Source organism: Diplotaxodon limnothrissa, linkage group LG14 (genome assembly GCF_057381915.1).
Source record: "Diplotaxodon limnothrissa isolate DT_005_m linkage group LG14, D_limnothrissa_male_GT1.1, whole genome shotgun sequence".
Classification (NCBI taxonomy): Eukaryota; Metazoa; Chordata; class Actinopteri; order Cichliformes; family Cichlidae; genus Diplotaxodon; species Diplotaxodon limnothrissa.
Genome location: NC_140609.1, coordinates 38,455,653 through 38,476,786, shown reverse-complemented (window position 1 = coordinate 38,476,786; position 21,134 = coordinate 38,455,653). Strand labels below are relative to the sequence as shown.

The 21,134-nt window shown below is 40.8% G+C and overlaps 3 protein-coding genes across 4 annotated transcripts in view; 2 read left to right on the top strand and 1 right to left on the bottom strand.

The window, feature by feature from the left end:
• The window catches only part of cep295 (centrosomal protein 295), a 20,726-nt gene extending 15,157 nt beyond the window's left edge, over nucleotides 1–5,569 (top strand). The window contains exons 21-29 of the mRNA XM_085371258.1: nucleotides 85–547; nucleotides 1,336–1,515; nucleotides 1,869–2,392; nucleotides 2,514–2,684; nucleotides 2,763–2,823; nucleotides 3,311–3,643; nucleotides 5,071–5,167; nucleotides 5,249–5,348; nucleotides 5,441–5,569. Coding sequence (XP_085227384.1) covers nucleotides 85–547; nucleotides 1,336–1,515; nucleotides 1,869–2,392; nucleotides 2,514–2,684; nucleotides 2,763–2,823; nucleotides 3,311–3,643; nucleotides 5,071–5,167; nucleotides 5,249–5,348; nucleotides 5,441–5,482 — 1,971 coding nt within the window. The 3' untranslated portion in view covers nucleotides 5,483–5,569. The remainder of the gene's footprint in view (nucleotides 1–84; nucleotides 548–1,335; nucleotides 1,516–1,868; nucleotides 2,393–2,513; nucleotides 2,685–2,762; nucleotides 2,824–3,310; nucleotides 3,644–5,070; nucleotides 5,168–5,248; nucleotides 5,349–5,440) is intronic.
• On the bottom strand, nucleotides 5,350–14,123 carry LOC146619454 (delta(3,5)-Delta(2,4)-dienoyl-CoA isomerase, mitochondrial-like). The gene is made up of 10 exons (XM_085371259.1): nucleotides 13,985–14,123; nucleotides 9,361–9,529; nucleotides 8,651–8,739; nucleotides 8,439–8,563; nucleotides 7,781–7,829; nucleotides 7,028–7,092; nucleotides 6,724–6,794; nucleotides 6,536–6,607; nucleotides 6,299–6,449; nucleotides 5,350–6,038 (listed from the first exon to the last, which is right to left on the bottom strand). Exons 1-10 carry the CDS (start codon nucleotides 14,121–14,123, stop codon nucleotides 5,934–5,936), a joined length of 1,035 nt encoding a protein of 344 aa, XP_085227385.1. The 3' UTR covers nucleotides 5,350–5,933.
• Nucleotides 14,074–21,134, top strand: ech1 (enoyl CoA hydratase 1, peroxisomal). Of its 2 annotated transcripts, XM_085371261.1 has the most exons (11): nucleotides 14,076–14,323; nucleotides 14,418–14,494; nucleotides 17,252–17,420; nucleotides 18,042–18,130; nucleotides 18,218–18,342; nucleotides 18,955–19,003; nucleotides 19,692–19,756; nucleotides 19,990–20,060; nucleotides 20,177–20,248; nucleotides 20,335–20,485; nucleotides 20,746–21,134. In XM_085371261.1, exons 2-11 carry the CDS (start codon nucleotides 14,458–14,460, stop codon nucleotides 20,848–20,850), a joined length of 933 nt encoding a protein of 310 aa, XP_085227387.1. In that variant the 5' UTR covers nucleotides 14,076–14,323; nucleotides 14,418–14,457; the 3' UTR covers nucleotides 20,851–21,134. The 2 variants fall into 2 exon arrangements, with proteins under 2 accessions (XP_085227386.1, XP_085227387.1); XM_085371260.1 differs by having other exon boundaries at nucleotides 14,074–14,494.

Here is a 21,134-nt window from a genome sequence, read left to right as displayed (position 1 = left end):
AATTGCAAAAAAAAGTGGAAAGTAGATTTAGAAGAATTTGACTACTTCTTCTTTTTTCTTTTTTTTCCCCTGTTATCGTTGCAGGAAGTGCACAATCAAGTGGATCCCAAAGTGGGCGAGTTCTCTGCTGGAGCCTCATTACTGGTTGACGATCATGAGCAGGATTCTTTCCGGCCTCTGATTGGTCAGCTGGCAGACCGGTCATCCTGCCTCGTTACCGAGCAGAGGGATTCGGCCCTGGAGCAGCTTGTTGGTCATCCGTCAGCTCACTCATCAATGCTTGGTCACTCTCCGGGCCAGCTGTTCTCCCCAAGTGTGGGTCAAGATGGATGGGATTCCACACTGAGTCGGATGATTGGTCGGCTCTCCCATCAGTCCAGCTCTCACTGGTTGAGCGGCGGGCGAGACCTTTATGCAGGTCATATGATGGGTCGGATGGAGACGCAGCAGTCGACCTCATGGTTAGATGAAGCTCCCGATGAGAGCCAGATGAGACCCCTGGTAGGAGAGCTGGACGAGTCTGCAGAACAGCACAGTGGAAGCTCAGGTAAAATGATCATTTGACTGAATTTATCAATTAATGGCTGAATATCAGGGAAAGTGAGTGAAACCTAATATCACATTCTTAGCTACAGTGCAGTGAAAATAACTAAATATATCAGTAATTTTATAGCAGGATATGTAGAGCTCATATAATATGCTGTATATAAAAGATGGACCTAGTTTCTAGATCTAATGGTGTATTTTTGCAAAACATAAATCAAGGTTTTCCCCTTGTGTGACTGCAGTCATTGCCCCTAATAGCCAACTGGACGAGAACTAGTACAATCAATACCTGGCATCAGGTTACAATGATTTATTTTCAGAACCTGAAAATTATGGCATGAAAGTAAGTTTTTAAAAAAACACTACGTAGAAATGTGATTTTTAATAATCTTTTTCAGGGAAAATGACCAAATATTAGTTTGCTGAACAACTTTAGCTTGAATTCTTCCAATTGTGAGTTTTTGTCTCATTTACAAGTTTCCACTTCAGTTGAAGTTAAACACGAGCATTTTGTAAATAATGGCCCCCATTAAAGTCAGAAACAACAGTAATGCAGAGTATGCTTTTGGATGATCACTGCCACATCTTGGTATCTGTGAGCTCCACCCCTCACCCAGTTTCAGAACACAGAGATGGTGATTTGTAGAAAAACAGCCAACTTGAGGCTTAAAAAACAGGACCATTAAATTATGGGACTTAATTCATCTTCTATAAACAGTCTCATACAAACCAGCTGTCTTCATAAGCATGTCCACCATGAAGTTTGACGTGTCATTCATTTGTTTGCAGGTAAAAGAAATCGTGTGACTCTTGGTGTCTCAGCTGACATCCGGGTCCCATCATATCCAGCGCTGCCTCCCGAGGCCTCATCACACAGTGCCTCTGTCCCAGCTATGAGCCCACATCCACAGGATCCGACAACGCAGAATCAAACCAGTTCAACAGACATGGACTCAGGCAGAGCTGAAGGTGTGGTGCAAAATATTCACGTAAGACTTTACTGGGGTCAGTCATCTGTGGTGACACTTTACAGTAGCAATCAAGATAATCCATTTATTAACTGGTTATTAGAAAGTTGAAAATTATGTTAAAAGTGCATAAGCAAGGAGGTGAGGTGGCAGCTCCCTTCTTATGCTTGTGCTTTTTCCTAAACCTGGCCGAAGTCAGGTTTAGGAAAAAGGCCTGGTCTGGGTTTGCTTAAGGGTGCCCAGCGAAATAAATCATCACTCCAATGAACAGGTGTTAGTATGTGAGGAGTTAAAGTGAGACTCCATGAGATAAGGTGCTACTCCTAATGAAAGATTGTTTTTCACCATTTTTAGAGTTTGCAGGTTCAGATTCATTCCACCCCCTTTTGGCAGAGGTCACCCAAAACGAAACAGCAGACCTCTCCATCACCTTTCACCAGCCTGAGCACAGCGTGCACAATTTTCCTGACGTGCATCCAGCCACCAGGGAATGCAGTGTTACCACACCTGTAGAGGTCATTTCGCACTCTGATCTTTCTTCTGTGGAGTCCGAGCCATCACCAGAGCGTCTTCGAACGGAGGAGCCAAACCGCAGCCCCGCAGTTTCCTCCACCTTACATGAATCCTTCTCCCAGCTCATTACCACCCAATGCCATCCCCAGGAGTCTGTTCTGATAGTATCTCCCACCGTGAGGGCAGATGTTGAGCAAACAGCTGAGATTCTGTCAAATTTATCCATGTGTGATGAGACACCTGCTTTGGGTGTGTCACGGGTAGAGGAAAGGCTTGGAGGCGCGGATTCAATCAGTGCCGAAGAGATCAAGTGTGGTCACGGTCCAAATCTGAGGAATGTTTCTCCTGTCTCTGATAAGATACTGGTATGAATCTGTGATTTGTTACTTTGGTCAACTTTGAAAAAGCACAGTTATTTTAGTAAAAACTGTTATTTCTGGTGTTTTAAGTTAGCTTTACCTATTTTTATAACTCGTTGTTTATTAGGAAGCAGCCAAAGAGAAGGGGATCCTGGAGCAGTCTGAGATCACACTGGTGAGCCTGACAGACTCTACACTGCAGGACCAGGAGTCCACCAGCTCAGAGGAAGAGGGAGCTTGGGTAATCAAGAATCCAGATGGAAGGGGTGAGGAAGGGCAGAAAGGCCAAGAGATGGAGGTGACTGTTCAGAAGTGACGTGACTGAGTTTTCATTCAGGTTACTTTCTCATCTCTAAACATTAACATTTACTTGTAGGGTGCAGAATCTACGTTGATACCTGAGGAGACTCCAGAGTACGACAGCCAAACACATCCAGGTAAAGCAAGTGGAATATATCTGCCTGAAATATAACAGAGTCAAACTGGTGAATTGTGGGAAAACCATAGGCCTGAACAACGAAGCAGGACTCTGAGCTCAGGGAGGTAACTTCAGGTTAAACTCTGAGTTTTAAATGTAAAGTCGTTCATGTCTTACTAGGGTACATCGCCATGGTAACTTATGCTGCAGGATAAGTGCTCCAGATCAGGTTATAATTGATATTACAGATCACGGACTACTGATCAAATATGTCACAGGATGATTCCTTCTGGAGGATCCCTCAGACCTCATTGTGCTGGTATTAAGGGGCTCTAAGATGGTCTACAGTTTTTGTTAATCATCAAAAAGCAATATACCGTAGTACTTTGAATCGCTTTGTAGTACAGACGTCAAGGGACTGATATACATATTTTCTCTCCTAACATTACATCATTTTTAAGCCAAAACTTTATAAACCTGACCGTTACTTCCTTCCCTCTTTCCAGTGACAGTCCTAGAGTTTCAGTGGGGTCCGTGCAGAGACCAGCCAGATGTCAACCAGCAGAAACTTGCAGCTCTGCTCCAGAGATCCAACCACAGGGTGAAGGAAATCAAGGCCAAAGTTGCTCTTGCTAAAACTCAACGTGAGCTCCAAGTGCTACCAGAAGGAAGTGAGCAAGCTAAAGCGAACACATGTCAACCAGTGACCTGTAACACAAAAACTAAACCAGAACCTCTACACAAGGCCAGTACAAAGTCAAAGGGAGAACAGGCCCCACAACAGATGGAGGAATCTGGTTTCATCAAGCAGCAGAAACCCCCCCAGCTTCTTCCACCAGGTACCACCAGAATAAAAATGAGAATTACTTCATCCTGCATTAGGGAAATTATTTTATTACAGTGGTTGCATGAAATCTGCCAGATGCTTCTGCCTGAGAGATAATTATATTATAGAGAGTGAGGGTATGTCATGTGAGATATTTCCTGTCCTTATGACAGTGGAGCTGAATCAGTCTGTTAGAGAAGGTGCTCCACTGCCTGTCCAGGAAGCCATGCAGGAGGTCTGGATCATCCACAAATGATAATAGTTCCAGATGTTTTTACTGGCTCATTTTAATCATTTCATACACTGCTGGATAGCTTAATCTTCAATGGTATGTCTTTTTATTATAGATGAGGCGCCTGGTTTGAGGCAGCACGCAGGTTTATACCAGCTTATGTAGTGCATATTAAAGAAGCCTCTATGTTTGAAAAATTTAATGTGGAAATGTGTTAAACCTGCATTCTTTAGAACCAAATAGCTTTGTCATTGCAAATAGAGCAATAATAAATAAAAAATACAACAAGTAAGCTATAAATAGCAGCATGAGTCAATTATCAGTGCAGACATTTATTGGTGCATGTAAGTGACACAGATGGTATTTGGAAAGGACCGGTCTCTGAGCCTTGAGGTGTGGGTTTTGGTTTATCTCTATCCTCTGCTAGAGTGCAACAGTTCAGATGGTGAGAGCACTCCCTGATGATGTTTTGTGCTTGTTTGAGTATCCGCCAGGTAGGGCCATTTATATTTTTTGTTTTCTGCTGTTCTCACCACTCCTCACAGTGCCTGTTTGTCTGCTACAGAACAGCCTGCATACCACACTGGTAAGCGGTGCATTACAACAGACTCAACTGTCGCACTGTAGAAAGAAATGAGCAGTTGTTCCTCCCAAATGTCCTCTGATGTGCCCACTTTATTATGGCAGGTTCTCTGGAAGGACTTTACTCTCCATCAGTGGGTCTGAGTCTGTTTTGCTTTCCCCCCATAGTCTTAGTGGTGCAAACTGAACACTGTGCTGATTGTCGCTCTACCTGTCTCCATATACGGACTCCTCTTCACTTGAGATTAGCCCAGAAACATCTGTGTCATCAACATAATGATGTTGGATAAATGAACAGGTCTGCAATCAGAGGTGTACAGTAGGTAAGGAAGGGACTCTGCAGATAACCCTGAGGAGCTCCAGTGTTCAGTGAAATGGATGAGAATGTGTGTGGGCCAAGTTTCAAGGTCTGAGTCCTTTATCTGGTGCAGAGAAAGCCCAGTGGATGAGTTTGCTGACTAAATGACTGGGATGATGGTAATTGATGGAAACAGTCACTAGCTAGAATTGGCTAATGTCCCCTAAATATTTTTTTTTAATTTATTTTTTACTCACTTCACTGCTTGTATCGAGTCTGATTATGTTGTGATGGTGTGTAACAATGACATTTTGCTATTTTCTCTCAGTGAGTGATTCCGAACAGAAGAAGCTGGATGACATGAAGATCTGCACGCTGGAGCAAAGGAGACGTAATCTTTCCAAGATGCACCAGAGAACTCAAAGGTAGTCAAATAATATTTGGAGTTATTCAGGTAGTTTAAACAGAAGTGTAATTTACCAGATCAAAATAATTTTGTTCCGCAGGCTGTATGAGCAGCTGGAGGAGGTGAAGCATCGGAAAGCCTCGAAGAGTCGACAGGAAGATTATGCAAAAAACAGACTGAAAGCTAAGGAGTTCCACAAGGTGAAGCGCTTTAATCATACATAGGCTTCTTGGAGCTGCAGGAACTTCCTGAATTTAAGTTAAAAGAATGTTTTTCTCCCATCTCTTCACAGAAAACCTTACAGAAGCTTCGTGCCAAGCAGACCCAACAGTGATCGACTTTGATTGTGTCATAGTTTACTTTGAAAATTTTATTTATAGTTTTATCAATAAAGCATTTTAAGTTATTTGCACTCAAACTGAATCAGAAAATTTATCAGATAAAATTATGCAAAGTAAAAATATTTTGGCAAATAACAGTACTGAATATTTGAAATCACTTTCACACGAGTCTCTTTAATGAGGAAACATTCAGAAGATCGTTTACAGATGAACAAAATGTTTCTCAGCTCAGTCAGTTAAGATTTGCCTTAGTTAAATATTAGAGCAGGAGAAATATGAACCTGAATGAATTATTAAACACATAATGACATTAAAATACTGTCTAGTGTGGATACAGATATCAAGCTAGTAAATGTAATTTTGATTTATAAAATTGCTGTAAGAAAGGCCGGAGTGGAGGAGGAAAGAGGCACTTTCTGTATCTGAGCTTTGCCTCACTGGTGTTCAGAGTTTAGAGTATGTCTTAGTTTTGGGACTCTTCTTCTCGAGGGCTGCCTGAGCTGATTTCATCAGATCTTCAGTCTGAAGCATGCTCATGTTCCACGTGGCCTGGAGAAGGAGAAATTATGAATTTAAGTCAGTACTTTAAAAAGGGAACTTTATAAGTTCATATGCATTTAAGTGAGCATGCCACATCCCCTTTATGCTATCAAGTGTCATATAAAAGACACCAGGAAACTGAAATGGAGGGAATGAGGTAGCAATGCCAGATTCCTTCCGTAGAACTCTGAACACAAACCTTAAGAGTGACGTTGTGAAGCTGACAAAAATATGCACAGAAAACTTTGTCATATTATATTCATCCTTACAATGTAATCCAATCCATCTGCTACGCTGTGGTTTCTGGCATAGATGAGGTTTATTTTGGTGCCCTGCACAGCAACTGGGCTGCGACCAGCAATCTCTCCAGCAATCTCCAGAGCTCCAGCCATCATTGCCTCCTTATCTGCAAACACTCGGCTGAAGAAGAAGGGAAGGGTTTCAAACTGTTAGAATGAATAAGTGCTTTTAATTTGGAAAAAGAGTGATGAGGGAACATTGTTTACCTGACCAGTCCGCTGCTCTTAGCTTCATCAGCATACATCTTTCTCGCTGTCAGAGCCAGTTCATTAACAAGACTGTTGAAAATAGAAATAGATTTTTTTTTAACCTACAAGCATTCAGTCACTTAACAGTGTCATGTCATAAATTTCTTTGAAACTTGTCCCAATTGTAAATCATGCTGCTGGCTCACCTTTGGCTGCCGATGACCTTCGGGAGTCTCTGGAGTGTTCCAACATCTGCTGCAAGTCCAATATCAACCTCCTATGGAGCCAAAGCAGAGGGCATCATCAATGCTACATTTAGCAAACAGAATCTCAAGATCTAGTGTGTAATCTCTGCTCAAAACCTTGCTGTAGGATATGACAGGTCAAAGAGATCAAGATCTGTGAAACTGTTTAACACAAATCTTCATAAGTTGGTCTTAATTGAATCAGCTATCTATTCCATGCTTTCCCAATTGTCCTCACCACAGTGATAAAATCAGATGATTATACCTTAACTTGGAACCAGGCGTCCTGGGTGCACAGGCGAATGTCACAGGCTGTAATCATGTCAACACCTGCCAGAGAAAACACCACCTACGGTTAACTCACCGAAGCTCCTTTCTCCACCAAACTCAATGCGTCAAACACCTCCACAACCAAGAAGCCTGTATCACAGCCTGTGGGTTTCCCTGGCTCCTGCTAGCATCATGTCCATGCAGTAAACTAACCAGTTATATATCAAAGCTTGAAAACATAGTATTTTCAAATGTCTTGTTGTCTTCTAGGGTCAAGTCGAAAGCAGCCATGGGGAAGAGGGGCATATGTATAGTTTCAGCCACCGCCTTCAGAACACAGCAAATCTCCTTGGGGAGATATTTCAATTCAAATTCATCCATACCACAAACACGTTGGACTGGTCCAGCTGAATGACTCAATTAGGAATTTTAGGGGATTTGAAGCTTTTCACACAGTGGCTACAGCTTCTTATATCTGCACACTTCTCAAAGCATCATCCTCCTAACTTCAAGTGTTAAAATGCATAAAACAAAGGCTTAAAAAACAAACGAACATTCATTTATTTCTTCTTGGCTGTAAATGCGTTTATTTCTGCTGTAAAGTTGGACATTTTAACACGAGACTCTTTGGGAATTCACTCCCTTTTGCAGCCAGACTCAAGCAGACATTCGAGGAACTTTAGTGTTTTTCTAACTCCTGTACCTTAAGATGATTCACTACAGCACTGTAATCTTTACAATGTCCTACCTGCTCCTACACAGGCTCCATGGATGGCCACCACAACAGGCTTCGGGCACTGCGAGAACACAATTCAAGAGGAAACGTACTTTAATGATAGTGAGGGAGAATTTGTAAGGAAGGGAAGCTTGGTGCACGCTGGGTCCTACTGCTCTTACACTACAGACATTAACAGTGTGACAGTGTATCTTGTATTGAGTTCTTACTGTTGTTTCATGCAGGTCACACAGATGAGCAATGCCAATGGAAAAAAATATAATTTCATTACAAAAACTGGAATTTTAAAGACAAAATAACCATAAAATAAATCCTATGTTTGTAACTTCTGTCCTAAGGCTTTCTTTGGCTGAAGTAAGATTTCCACCATTCATCATTTATCCAATTCATAGCCAGGGTTGGTGGGGGGATTAAGTCTATCCCAGCTGACCCATGGTAAAAACTGATGACTGAATTTTAAAAGATAGCAATACAACAGTGGACATGAATGCAAAATGAGCTTTCATGAACCCTAATATTGTTAATATAACTTATCTTGATTTAGAGAGGCAACATCTGAGCAAGAAGCACAGTTCAGGAACCTTCCTGATAAAATCTGATAATTCAGTCACACCTCATGTTTGTGACTGGTTCAGTCTTCTCACTCTTTACATTAATAATGCGCTCTGACCTTCTCTATGACGGAGAAGGTCTCTTGGAATTTCCTAATCTTTTTTTTTAACCCCCAGGAGATTCTGGCTGTGTCGTCTCCTTCTGGTTGAAGTACATTGTTCATCATGTCCATGAGATCGATACCTGCGCATTAACACAGATGAGATTTTACACACTGATTATACTCCACTGAGAGAAGAGAACAGAGGTTTTAATATTCTGTATACCCACCAGCTGTGAAGAGCTTCCCTGCTCCAGAAACTACCACTGCTCTGCACTCGGGGTCCTCAGAGAGCTCATTAAAGCAGGTCACCATCTCACTGGCAGAGAAACACAAGTTCAGATCAGTGTTCACCCAAATAATAATTTAGCTTTTAATTCCAGTGATTAGTTTGACTTTTTGAGCTCTTTTATGTCTGATAATTTAACACTTTTAGAGTTCCATGTATTAGCATTATATTTTTTATTCACACTAAATGATGCAATATTGATTCTCAACGATTCACGAAATAGTAATAGTCTGAATATTGTGTTCACTTGTTTGTAGGGAATGACTGTATTTATTTAAACTCTTGTATGTGCTTCTCTCCTGATCAGAGGACTGAATACGTTTGGGAGCTAGCCTACTTGCTGGTCTGTGCTGTTACACAACGAGGGTTGCAGGATGAATGAAAACAAAAACAAACTTATACAAGTGCTTTTCCCCCCCTCACACACTATACTCCCAGCATAAGTAAGAGAAGCCAGCTGAGGTAAATACATGCTGGGTATGATGAACCTTCTCTTTATTTTCACCAAGATAAATAAGGAATATGGACAATATGGACTTTCTAACTGAATATAAACTGTGAGACAGGTTCCAGCATCCAGGTATAATATATAGCATTTGTCATGCCTCTGACACTGTGTAAAATATGTATATATGTAATTCTGATTCCTGCCTCCAGAAAGCACTGTTCATGGCATTGCGTTTCTCAGGCCGGTGAAGTTCAACATGCGTGATGGACTCTGTAGGACGACTGATGGCCAGGGTTGTGTACGGAGGGGTGGCACCACCTGAAGATGACATGGCTCTGGCCACAGTTTGACTAGGAAACCGCAACCCCTTATCTAAGAAGAAAAAACAGAACAACATTAGACTGTGGCCGAGAAGCAAGAGTCGTGAAAGCTACAAGGCTACAATGGACTATTCATAGGCCTTTTCTCATCTTTACCATTTTGTATCTTACTTACATTCAAGGCCTCAACTCACCTGTACACCTCAGTATTGGTTCAGTCTACAGTGTTCTCAAGCCAGTATTATAGAACAGAGACACACACCGAATAAACAACAAATAAACAAAACAAGGGTATGCACAACATTGTCATCAGTGCCACAATTCCACAACTGACTGAAGTTGGCATGGATGTCCAGCCTTGGATGTCAATGAGATGACCACTGGTGATCTGAGTCGACATAGTGACACCCTGTGACTGTTTCAGCACAACAATGTCTGCACAGTCCAGCCAAGCATTTAGTCCCAGTACACCTCGCTGTGAAAATGTCTGGGACATGCTAAGTCGATGTGTTCAACACAAGCAGCCACAGTGACCATTTCACAGCTGCAGGCTGCACTTGTCCAGGAATGGAGAGCAATCAGGGCACTTGATTAGTCCGTGTACAGACTTCAGAGGAGACCACAACTCATTATTTGTAGATATGGTAAATGGACTGGTTTTATATAGCACTTTTCTACTCTGAGCACTGATTTGAACATTCTTCTTCTTCTTCTATGTAAGTGCTTTCTTTGCACACATTCATACCTTGACAGACACATCAAAGATCAACCTGGGCTTAGTATCTTGCCCAAGAATATTTTGGTATATATTCTGAGTGTGTCCATCCCTGTATGACCACAGTGTACCCATCCATGTTGCATGTTTCCAGCGCCTTGCTGAATCTGTGACATGAAGAATTAAGGTAGTTCTGAAGGCAAAAGGGGTCCAACCTGCACAAGGAACCTAATAAAGTGGCTGGTGAGTGTAAATAAAGGAAAAAGTAAATATATGATAAACAAAATTAAAACAAATATCTAATGGAGTCATAAATCACCACAACTCTAATTTAATCACTAAAATAGTAATTTTGTTTAAGAAAGTGAGCAGTCCACCACTATTGATCCATGTTTTTCCACAGTTAGTCTTTCCCCCTCACTTCTAACTCCTCAAATGCAGCTTTTGTTTGAAGAAAAAAAAAGAAAAAGCATATTTATACGCAATTAAACTATATGCAGCTAAATGGACTACTCTCCACCGCTCATTCTTGCTGCTTGTCAGGTTGTGTTGAGTGGAAACACCCCTGTACTTTAATTGCAGGGTGGTGTCTGTCGGTATAAGGCCACACAGGCTTCATTTCCCCATTCATACAAAATACAGATGAAGTTACTGGAAACAGAGGAATAAGTAGCCGGGAGGAGACAATTATAAATAAAATAAGAACAGGTCATTGCTTTTTGAATGGCACACTTTTTAAGATAGTTAAACATCTAACTGTAGTTGGTGTAATGCTATGGAAATGACAGAACAAAGAAGTATATCAATCAAAGAAGACTCTGCGTCGGTCTTCTAAACAGCCGTTCACTGACAAATAAGGGGCCTCTCATCCAAGAGCTCCTATCTGACTGTAAGTTTGACTTTTTCTGTTTAACTGAAACCTGGCAACAACCTGATGACTTTTCTCAACTGAATGAATCCACTCCTCTGGGGTTTGTTTACTTTTCGAAACCTTGCTGCTCAGATCGTGGGGTTGGTCCCGCGATCATTTTTCGCCAGCACTTGAAAGTCCTGCCAGTTAATTTTGATCGATTTAGTTCTCTAGAGTGACTTTTAAGTGAGCTGACTGGACCTATTCCCACCATCATAGCTACTGTATACCGCCCCCCCAAACCTAACCTCAGTGACTTTGCGAACCTACTAACCCACCTTTCATCTCTCTCCCCAAATGTTACTTTGATAGGAGATGTCAACATTCATATCGAAAATAATAACCTTCTGCTCACCAGAGACATTTCCTCCTGTCTCAAGGGCTTTGAATTCAAACAGTTTGTCAACTTTCCCACTAACTAAAAAAGACACACCTTGGACTTGGTCTGCTGTTCTGGTCTTACTCCCTCGAATCTTTCTGCTGCTGAAATCCCCACAACTGACCACTTCCTCCTTTCATTTAACCTCACTCTCTGTTGCGCTTCTACCAAGCCAACCCGCCTAATTTCGTTCTGCAACATCAAGAACATTGATATGGACATTCTCGTTACCAGATTGGACAATATTCCCAATCCTGTCTTCTATTCTACCCCCGATGATCTGTTGTTATATAATAATAATTGTTTACTCATTGTCCTTGATTCTCTGGCTCCTGTAAAAACTCACTGTTTCCTTCGCTCGCTCTGCTGCCTAGTTTACCTCTGACCTCCGAGTTTTGAAGGCCAAAGCTCGGCAGCTAGAGCGTAGTTATAAGAAATCTGCTTTAACTGTTGACGCAGAAATCTATAAATATCATGTACTCCAATATAAAGACTCCATCAATCAGGCCAAACAAAGCTTCTACTCTGGTATTATCACTTCTTGTGAGAGTAGCTCCAGGACTATGTTTTCACTTCTCAAAAAACTTCTTCAGCCCCCCAACGCTTTACCACCACACTTCTATTCTTCTGAAATCTGTAACTCCTTGATGCTGTTCTTCACTACAAAAATGAATAACATTCATCCGGCAACTCAGTTCAAATGCTGTGTCTACCCCCTCTCCAGAACCTTTTCTCCATTTTCAGCCCCTTTCCACCTTTGATCTTCCTGATTTATCTGATATTTCTGAGTTTATATGTAAATCAAAGCCCGCCACATGTCATCTCTAGGAGAGGGCGATGGTTTTACAAAATCCAAAGGAAAAATAGGAGAAATGAGAAGCACAGGAAGGAACAGGGGAGAGGAGACAGTTATATCTCGACTTAGATTTGGACACACAGGTTTGAATAGCGCATTGTTTTTAATAGGAAAACACAGTACAGGGGAGTGTGACTGCAACAGAGAACAGGAAACAACAGAACAAGTTTTATTGCATTGTTAGAAATATGATGCAGAGAGAAGACAATTAATCAAAAAGCTTGGCTACATGAAAGTGGACTTGGTTGATTTATTTCGTAAGAACTTGAGAAGTGAATGTTATCAGGCCATATTTTGGTTTTTTAAGGCAGACTAGTTTGCTTGGGAAGCTTTGAATGGATTTTTATTTTTGACATTTCGGTCCACACTCCACACCAGTAGGTGGCGGTAATGCAACATTTTGTTGTTTGTCAACCACCAATAAATAATCTGAAGAAGAAAAAGAATCAGAATAAGAGAAGCTTTCCCAATTTATTGCTCAATTTGTGAGTGAGGTATTAGACACTAATGTACTGTAACTGTACTTTTCAGGCTGTACAGTTACAGAGTGGCCGTGTATTTATTTTCTGCCGTTTTGGAGAGGGCGGCTGCCCTTCTACCGGCAGGGATTTAATTGCTGCCCACTGTAGCCTGTTCGGCGGGCAGTGTTGATCGTTTCGGCCCAGTCAAGCTGAGGGAAACGTCTGCAGCAGCCGCCGTTTGGCCCCGTCCTTTAAGGAACTGCTGTCTTGTACCGTCTACAGTTTTGTGACACTGTTTATATTTGGTTTGACCACGTAGCCAGACTCTGGGGATCCTTTACGTTTCTGGTGTTTGTTTACAGTGACATTTGTACCTGCACATTTGATTTGTACCATTCGTCAGAGAGAGCGTCATTCCTTTTTGGAGTGCGCTGGGATCAAATATCGTCTGTGTTTTTATTATGTTGGGAGTACATTTTGTAGTTTCACTGTGAGCAATGCGTCTGATGTTAAGTGCCCTATTACCTATGACTTTTTTTTTTTTAATGCAGTGAATTGAGGATACTCAGTATCTGTGGGACCTTCGGTTGTGGGTCGTTTTCCACACTACTTTTGTTGTACGGCACCTGGGGTGTAGAGTTGGTTTGCACGTGTGATTTTCTTCTCTCATGGTCCTTAGCTACTGGCAAGTCCAGTTCAATGTATGGTGGTTTTATTTAATTTAGGATAGTATTACAGGATAGGACATGCCACAGTCAACTTTTATTGTGCTCTGTTCTTTTTTTTTTTTTAAGTTTTTTTATTTTAACAAATGCAGTTAATAAAGGTATCTTAATATTAGGACCAGCCTGCCTCAGTCGTGTATTCTCGAAGCTGTGTAATGTTTTCTGGTTGGTTTTTGAAAAGACTCTTTATATTTCATAGGGGTGAAATTAAAGAACACAAAGTGAGCCCTGCACCTTACGAAACACTGAAGCTGCAGTGACGACCTTTCACCCACTTATCTTTATAAAAGGTTTTGTTTCCAATTTTTGACTCCAGAACTTCAACACACGGCTCCGCGCTAAAACAGCGACAAACATTCAAAACATGCAGTGTATTTTCACACGATTTGATACGTTTTACTACTACTTAACACAACATCTAAAGTAAAATAATAAAATATAAACAAATTATAGACACTTACATCTAGTGACAGCTGACCTGAAAACCATCGCTAACATCGCCTTTTGAACCCTGCAGAGTCCAGACTGTTTAGTGAACACGGTCAAGTGAACCGTCATTTGTGATCTGCAGTGAAGCCAGCCGCCTCTTATCTGACGCATAAGTTTTCTTTCGCTTCTACACTAGGCTTTACGGCAGCGCCAGTGCTAACTTAGCTAGGGAATGTTCGAATTGTTTATAGTTCACATAGTGACGTCACGGGTTCATTTAATGAGCTGTGCGTTAACATTTGTTAAGTAAAGCCACGCTGTATGTCTGCTGTTTGTGCGAAGGATAACCGGTGAACTACCGATTAACTCACGTAAGATCCCTGCTGATAACTACTTAGCTTTAGCAAAGCTAACTGGCTAATGTCCAGAGGGCCAGGTGAAGTGAATGATTGTTTCTGTATGCAGCCTCGCTAAACGGTCTGGACTCTGCACCGTTCAAAGGGCGATGTTGGCAGTGGTTTTCAGGTCAGCTGTCACCAAATGTAAGTGTCGGTGATTTGTTTGTATTTTTTTATTATTATTTTAACTTTGTTGTTAATTAGTAGGGAAACCCATCAAAGCGTGTGAAAATACACCGGATGTTCTGAATGTTTGTCGCTGTTTTAGCTCGGAGCCGTGTGTCGATGCACAAAACCTTTTATAGGGATAAGTGGGTGAAAGCTCGTCAGTGCAGCTTCAGTGGTTTGTAAGATCGCGGTCAAGTGACGGTCAAGCCGTCATTTGTGAGCCGCGGTGAAGCAGCCACCTCTTTTCCGCCGCCTAAATTTTCTTGAACTTTTGCACTAGGCTTTACTGCAGTAGTGATGGGTCGGTCGCGAACGAAATGGCTCTTAGAGCCGATTCTTTGACGTGAACGACGCGAGCCGGTGCCTTGACGCGAGCCGGTGCCTTATCGCGAGCCATGGGTTTTTTTTTTTCTTTCTCTCACCCTCTCTCTCTCTCGCACTTTTTTTTCCCGCTTCACTCAGCATGCGAGCCTTGTGCTTTACGCTGGGCAGAGGAGGGAGGGGCGGTAGTTACATTCAGTAGCACAGGAACAGAGCGGGAGGGAGAGACAGAGAAAGAGCCAGGGACAACAACCTCACATTAGAAAGGTATAGTAATCATCCACAACTATTTTCAGTTGCAGATGATAAAGGATTCAGAAAGTTAGTCATGCAGGCCCATATGACAGAGAATATGAATGTTCTTTTTGTTTTCATATTATAATTTATATTTAATTGTGTTGTGGTTTGCAGTGTTTTGTGTTGTTTCACTTTAAATTTGTAAAAGGAAAAAGCTGAAAATTTAAATAGTTAAAAGTTGAAATGTGAATAGTTGATTTTTGTATTATATGATTTATTTATTACATTTTATGTGGAGTGAATAAATAAAAGTATATTTACGGTGGCCCCTACAGACAAAGCACATACAAACTTCAAATCATGTACGAACTCCGAAGCACGTAAAAACTCCAAAACACGTAAAAACTCAGAAGCACATAAAAACTCAAAACACGTATAAAATACAACCGAAGTGCTCCAGGATGCTAGGGGCAGTGTTGAGCTTTTGTTACCTAGTGGCTACACAAGCCAGCAAGTACCAATGACCGGATTTGGTGTGTGGTAGTAACAGGTAAATGAACTTTTTTTTTTTTTTTTTTTTTTTAAATTATTTGACTATATATGAATGCTTGTGTATAAATACACAAACAATACACATATGCTTTCATGCTTTCAATTGTGTAATTTAAGTGATCTGGGTAGCTCTGTTTTGGAAGTTCAGTTCATGCTAGAAATGTGTTTTGGAGTTTGTACGTGTTTTGTCTCTAGAGGCCACCGCATATATTTCTATATAAATAAAACCACTTTTTTTTTTACATTGGTAATTCCTTTTGTGCATAATTTTATATTATTGTTAATAATAAATTAATTGAAGCAACAAAACAACCTGAAGAGCCGGTTTGGAACCGAAAGAGCCGGTTCTCTAAAAAGAGCCGGAAATCCCATCACTATACTGCAGCGCCCTTTCACCTTCATTGCTAATCGCAAACTCGCGCACACATACGAACAGATTTCATTTAGACAGTCTGATTGCATCATATTCAAAAATTCATTAAAAATCATCCTTGAAAGTTCACGTGAAACTTTCGACGCATTCTTTCTCTCGTCCAACGACTCAAACTACGTCTGGAAGTTTCATCTCTATCGTCTGCATATTCCACAAAAATGAAGGGAGGGAATTATGCTCTAGTTCAACACAATTACGCAAATATTGCATCATCTTTCCATCTGAGCATAACTGTTCTTTGCAATCAGCAATGAAGGAGAATAAGTGCTGCCGTAAAGTCCAGAGTAGAAGCGCAAGAAAATGTGTACTTTATACAGGTTATAGTAGTGATTTTAATTTGTCATAAATGTTGATTTTCTGCTCCATGTATTTTATATAGTTTAATAGTGTATAAATATGTTTTTTCTTTTTTCTTCAAACAATATCTGCATTTGAGTAGCTAGAAGTGAGAAAAGGGAGTTGACTGTGGAAAAACATGAATAAATAGTGGTGGACTGATCACTTGCTTAAACGAAATTACTATTTTAGCGGTTAAATTGACAGAGTTGCGGTGATTAATGACCCCATTATATATTTGTTTTAATTTTGTTAATCATATCTTGACTTTTTTCTTTATTTATACTCACCAGCTACTTTATTAGGTTCCTAGTGTAGGTTGGACTCCTTTTTACCTTCAGAACTACCTTAATTCTTCATGTCACAGATTCACCAAGGTACTGGAAACATGTGACATGGCTTGTTATCCTGCTGTACACAGCCATCACAGGATGGGTACACTGTGGTGATAAAGGGATGGACATGGTCAGCAACAACACTCAGATAGACGTAGTATTCAGAAGATGCTTAGTGAAACCACTGCTGCGAGGCAACATGTTCTTTGCACCAAGATCAGAATCGAGACTCAGGCCAGACAATATTTATTTTTTCTTCTATTGTCCAGTTGTTATAGGTCTGTGCTAGTTGTATCCTCTTCCTTTCAATAACTATTGCAATTACTGTAAAACTGTACCACTTTATTGTAAAACTGAACCAATACTGAGGTGTACAGGTGAGTTGAGGCCTTGAATGTAAGTAAGATACAAAATGGTAAAGATGAGAAAAGGCCTATGAATAGTCCATTGTAGCCTTGTAGCTTTCACGACTCTTGCTTCTCGGCCACAGTCTAATGTTGTTCTGTTTTTTCTTCTTAGATAAGGGGTTGCGGTTTCCTAGTCAAACTGTGGCCAGAGCCATGTCATCTTCAGGTGGTGCCACCCCTCCGTACACAACCCTGGCCATCAGTCGTCCTACAGAGTCCATCACGCATGTTGAACTTCACCGGCCTGAGAAACGCAATGCCATGAACAGTGCTTTCTGGAGGCAGGAATCAGAATTACATATATACATATTTTACACAGTGTCAGAGGCATGACAAATGCTATATATTATACCTGGATGCTGGAACCTGTCTCACAGTTTATATTCAGTTAGAAAGTCCATATTGTCCATATTCCTTATTTATCTTGGTGAAAATAAAGAGAAGGTTCATCATACCCAGCATGTATTTACCTCAGCTGGCTTCTCTTACTTATGCTGGGAGTATAGTGTGTGAGGGGGGGAAAAGCACTTGTATAAGTTTGTTTTTGTTTTCATTCATCCTGCAACCCTCGTTGTGTAACAGCACAGACCAGCAAGTAGGCTAGCTCCCAAACGTATTCAGTCCTCTGATCAGGAGAGAAGCACATACAAGAGTTTAAATAAATACAGTCATTCCCTACAAACAAGTGAACACAATATTCAGACTATTACTATTTCGTGAATCGTTGAGAATCAATATTGCATCATTTAGTGTGAATAAAAAATATAATGCTAATACATGGAACTCTAAAAGTGTTAAATTATCAGACATAAAAGAGCTCAAAAAGTCAAACTAATCACTGGAATTAAAAGCTAAATTATTATTTGGGTGAACACTGATCTGAACTTGTGTTTCTCTGCCAGTGAGATGGTGACCTGCTTTAATGAGCTCTCTGAGGACCCCGAGTGCAGAGCAGTGGTAGTTTCTGGAGCAGGGAAGCTCTTCACAGCTGGTGGGTATACAGAATATTAAAACCTCTGTTCTCTTCTCTCAGTGGAGTATAATCAGTGTGTAAAATCTCATCTGTGTTAATGCGCAGGTATCGATCTCATGGACATGATGAACAATGTACTTCAACCAGAAGGAGACGACACAGCCAGAATCTCCTGGGGGTTAAAAAAAAAGATTAGGAAATTCCAAGAGACCTTCTCCGTCATAGAGAAGGTCAGAGCGCATTATTAATGTAAAGAGTGAGAAGACTGAACCAGTCACAAACATGAGGTGTGACTGAATTATCAGATTTTATCAGGAAGGTTCCTGAACTGTGCTTCTTGCTCAGATGTTGCCTCTCTAAATCAAGATAAGTTATATTAACAATATTAGGGTTCATGAAAGCTCATTTTGCATTCATGTCCACTGTTGTATTGCTATCTTTTAAAATTCAGTCATCAGTTTTTACCATGGGTCAGCTGGGATAGACTTAATCCCCCCACCAACCCTGGCTATGAATTGGATAAATGATGAATGGTGGAAATCTTACTTCAGCCAAAGAAAGCCTTAGGACAGAAGTTACAAACATAGGATTTATTTTATGGTTATTTTTGTCTTTAAAATTCCAGTTTTTGTAATGAAATTATATATTTTTTTCCATTGGCATTGCTCATCTGTGTGACCTGCATGAAACAACAGTAAGAACTCAATACAAGATACACTGTCACACTGTTAATGTCTGTAGTGTAAGAGCAGTAGGACCCAGCGTGCACCAAGCTTCCCTTCCTTACAAATTCTCCCTCACTATCATTAAAGTACGTTTCCTCTTGAATTGTGTTCTCGCAGTGCCCGAAGCCTGTTGTGGTGGCCATCCATGGAGCCTGTGTAGGAGCAGGTAGGACATTGTAAAGATTACAGTGCTGTAGTGAATCATCTTAAGGTACAGGAGTTAGAAAAACACTAAAGTTCCTCGAATGTCTGCTTGAGTCTGGCTGCAAAAGGGAGTGAATTCCCAAAGAGTCTCGTGTTAAAATGTCCAACTTTACAGCAGAAATAAACGCATTTACAGCCAAGAAGAAATAAATGAATGTTCGTTTGTTTTTTAAGCCTTTGTTTTATGCATTTTAACACTTGAAGTTAGGAGGATGATGCTTTGAGAAGTGTGCAGATATAAGAAGCTGTAGCCACTGTGTGAAAAGCTTCAAATCCCCTAAAATTCCTAATTGAGTCATTCAGCTGGACCAGTCCAACGTGTTTGTGGTATGGATGAATTTGAATTGAAATATCTCCCCAAGGAGATTTGCTGTGTTCTGAAGGCGGTGGCTGAAACTATACATATGCCCCTCTTCCCCATGGCTGCTTTCGACTTGACCCTAGAAGACAACAAGACATTTGAAAATACTATGTTTTCAAGCTTTGATATATAACTGGTTAGTTTACTGCATGGACATGATGCTAGCAGGAGCCAGGGAAACCCACAGGCTGTGATACAGGCTTCTTGGTTGTGGAGGTGTTTGACGCATTGAGTTTGGTGGAGAAAGGAGCTTCGGTGAGTTAACCGTAGGTGGTGTTTTCTCTGGCAGGTGTTGACATGATTACAGCCTGTGACATTCGCCTGTGCACCCAGGACGCCTGGTTCCAAGTTAAGGTATAATCATCTGATTTTATCACTGTGGTGAGGACAATTGGGAAAGCATGGAATAGATAGCTGATTCAATTAAGACCAACTTATGAAGATTTGTGTTAAACAATTTCACAGATCTTGATCTCTTTGATCTGTCATATCCTACAGCAAGGTTTTGAGCAGAGATTACACACTAGATCTTGAGATTCTGTTTGCTAAATGTAGCATTGATGATGCCCTCTGCTTTGGCTCCATAGGAGGTTGATATTGGACTTGCAGCAGATGTTGGAACACTCCAGAGACTCCCGAAGGTCATCGGCAGCCAAAGGTGAGCCAGCAGCATGATTTACAATTGGGACAAGTTTCAAAGAAATTTATGACATGACACTGTTAAGTGACTGAATGCTTGTAGGTTAAAAAAAAATCTATTTCTATTTTCAACAGTCTTGTTAATGAACTGGCTCTGACAGCGAGAAAGATGTATGCTGATGAAGCTAAGAGCAGCGGACTGGTCAGGTAAACAATGTTCCCTCATCACTCTTTTTCCAAATTAAAAGCACTTATTCATTCTAACAGTTTGAAACCCTTCCCTTCTTCTTCAGCCGAGTGTTTGCAGATAAGGAGGCGATGATGGCTGGAGCTCTGGAGATTGCTGGAGAGATTGCTGGTCGCAGCCCAGTTGCTGTGCAGGGCACCAAAATAAACCTCATCTATGCCAGAAACCACAGCGTAGCAGATGGATTGGATTACATTGTAAGGATGAATATAATATGACAAAGTTTTCTGTGCATATTTTTGTCAGCTTCACAACGTCACTCTTAAGGTTTGTGTTCAGAGTTCTACGGAAGGAATCTGGCATTGCTACCTCATTCCCTCCATTTCAGTTTCCTGGTGTCCTTTATATGACACTTGATAGCATAAAGGGGATGTGGCATGCTCACTTAAATGCATATGAACTTATAAAGTTCCCTTTTTAAAGTACTGACTTAAATTCATAATTTCTCCTTCTCCAGGCCACGTGGAACATGAGCATGCTTCAGACTGAAGATCTGATGAAATCAGCTCAGGCAGCTCTCGAGAAGAAGAGTCCCAAAACTAAGACATACTCTAAACTCTGAACACCAGTGAGGCAAAGCTCACATACAGAAAGTGCCTCTTTCCTCCTCCACTCCGGCCTTTCTTACAGCAATTTTATAAATCAAAATTACATTTACTAGCTTGATATCTGTATCCACACTAGACAGTATTTTAATGTCATTATGTGTTTAATAATTCATTCAGGTTCATATTTCTCCTGCTCTAATATTTAACTAAGGCAAATCTTAACTGACTGAGCGGAGAAACATTTTGTTCATCTGTAAACGATCTCCTGAATGTTTCCTCATTAAAGACACTTGTGTGA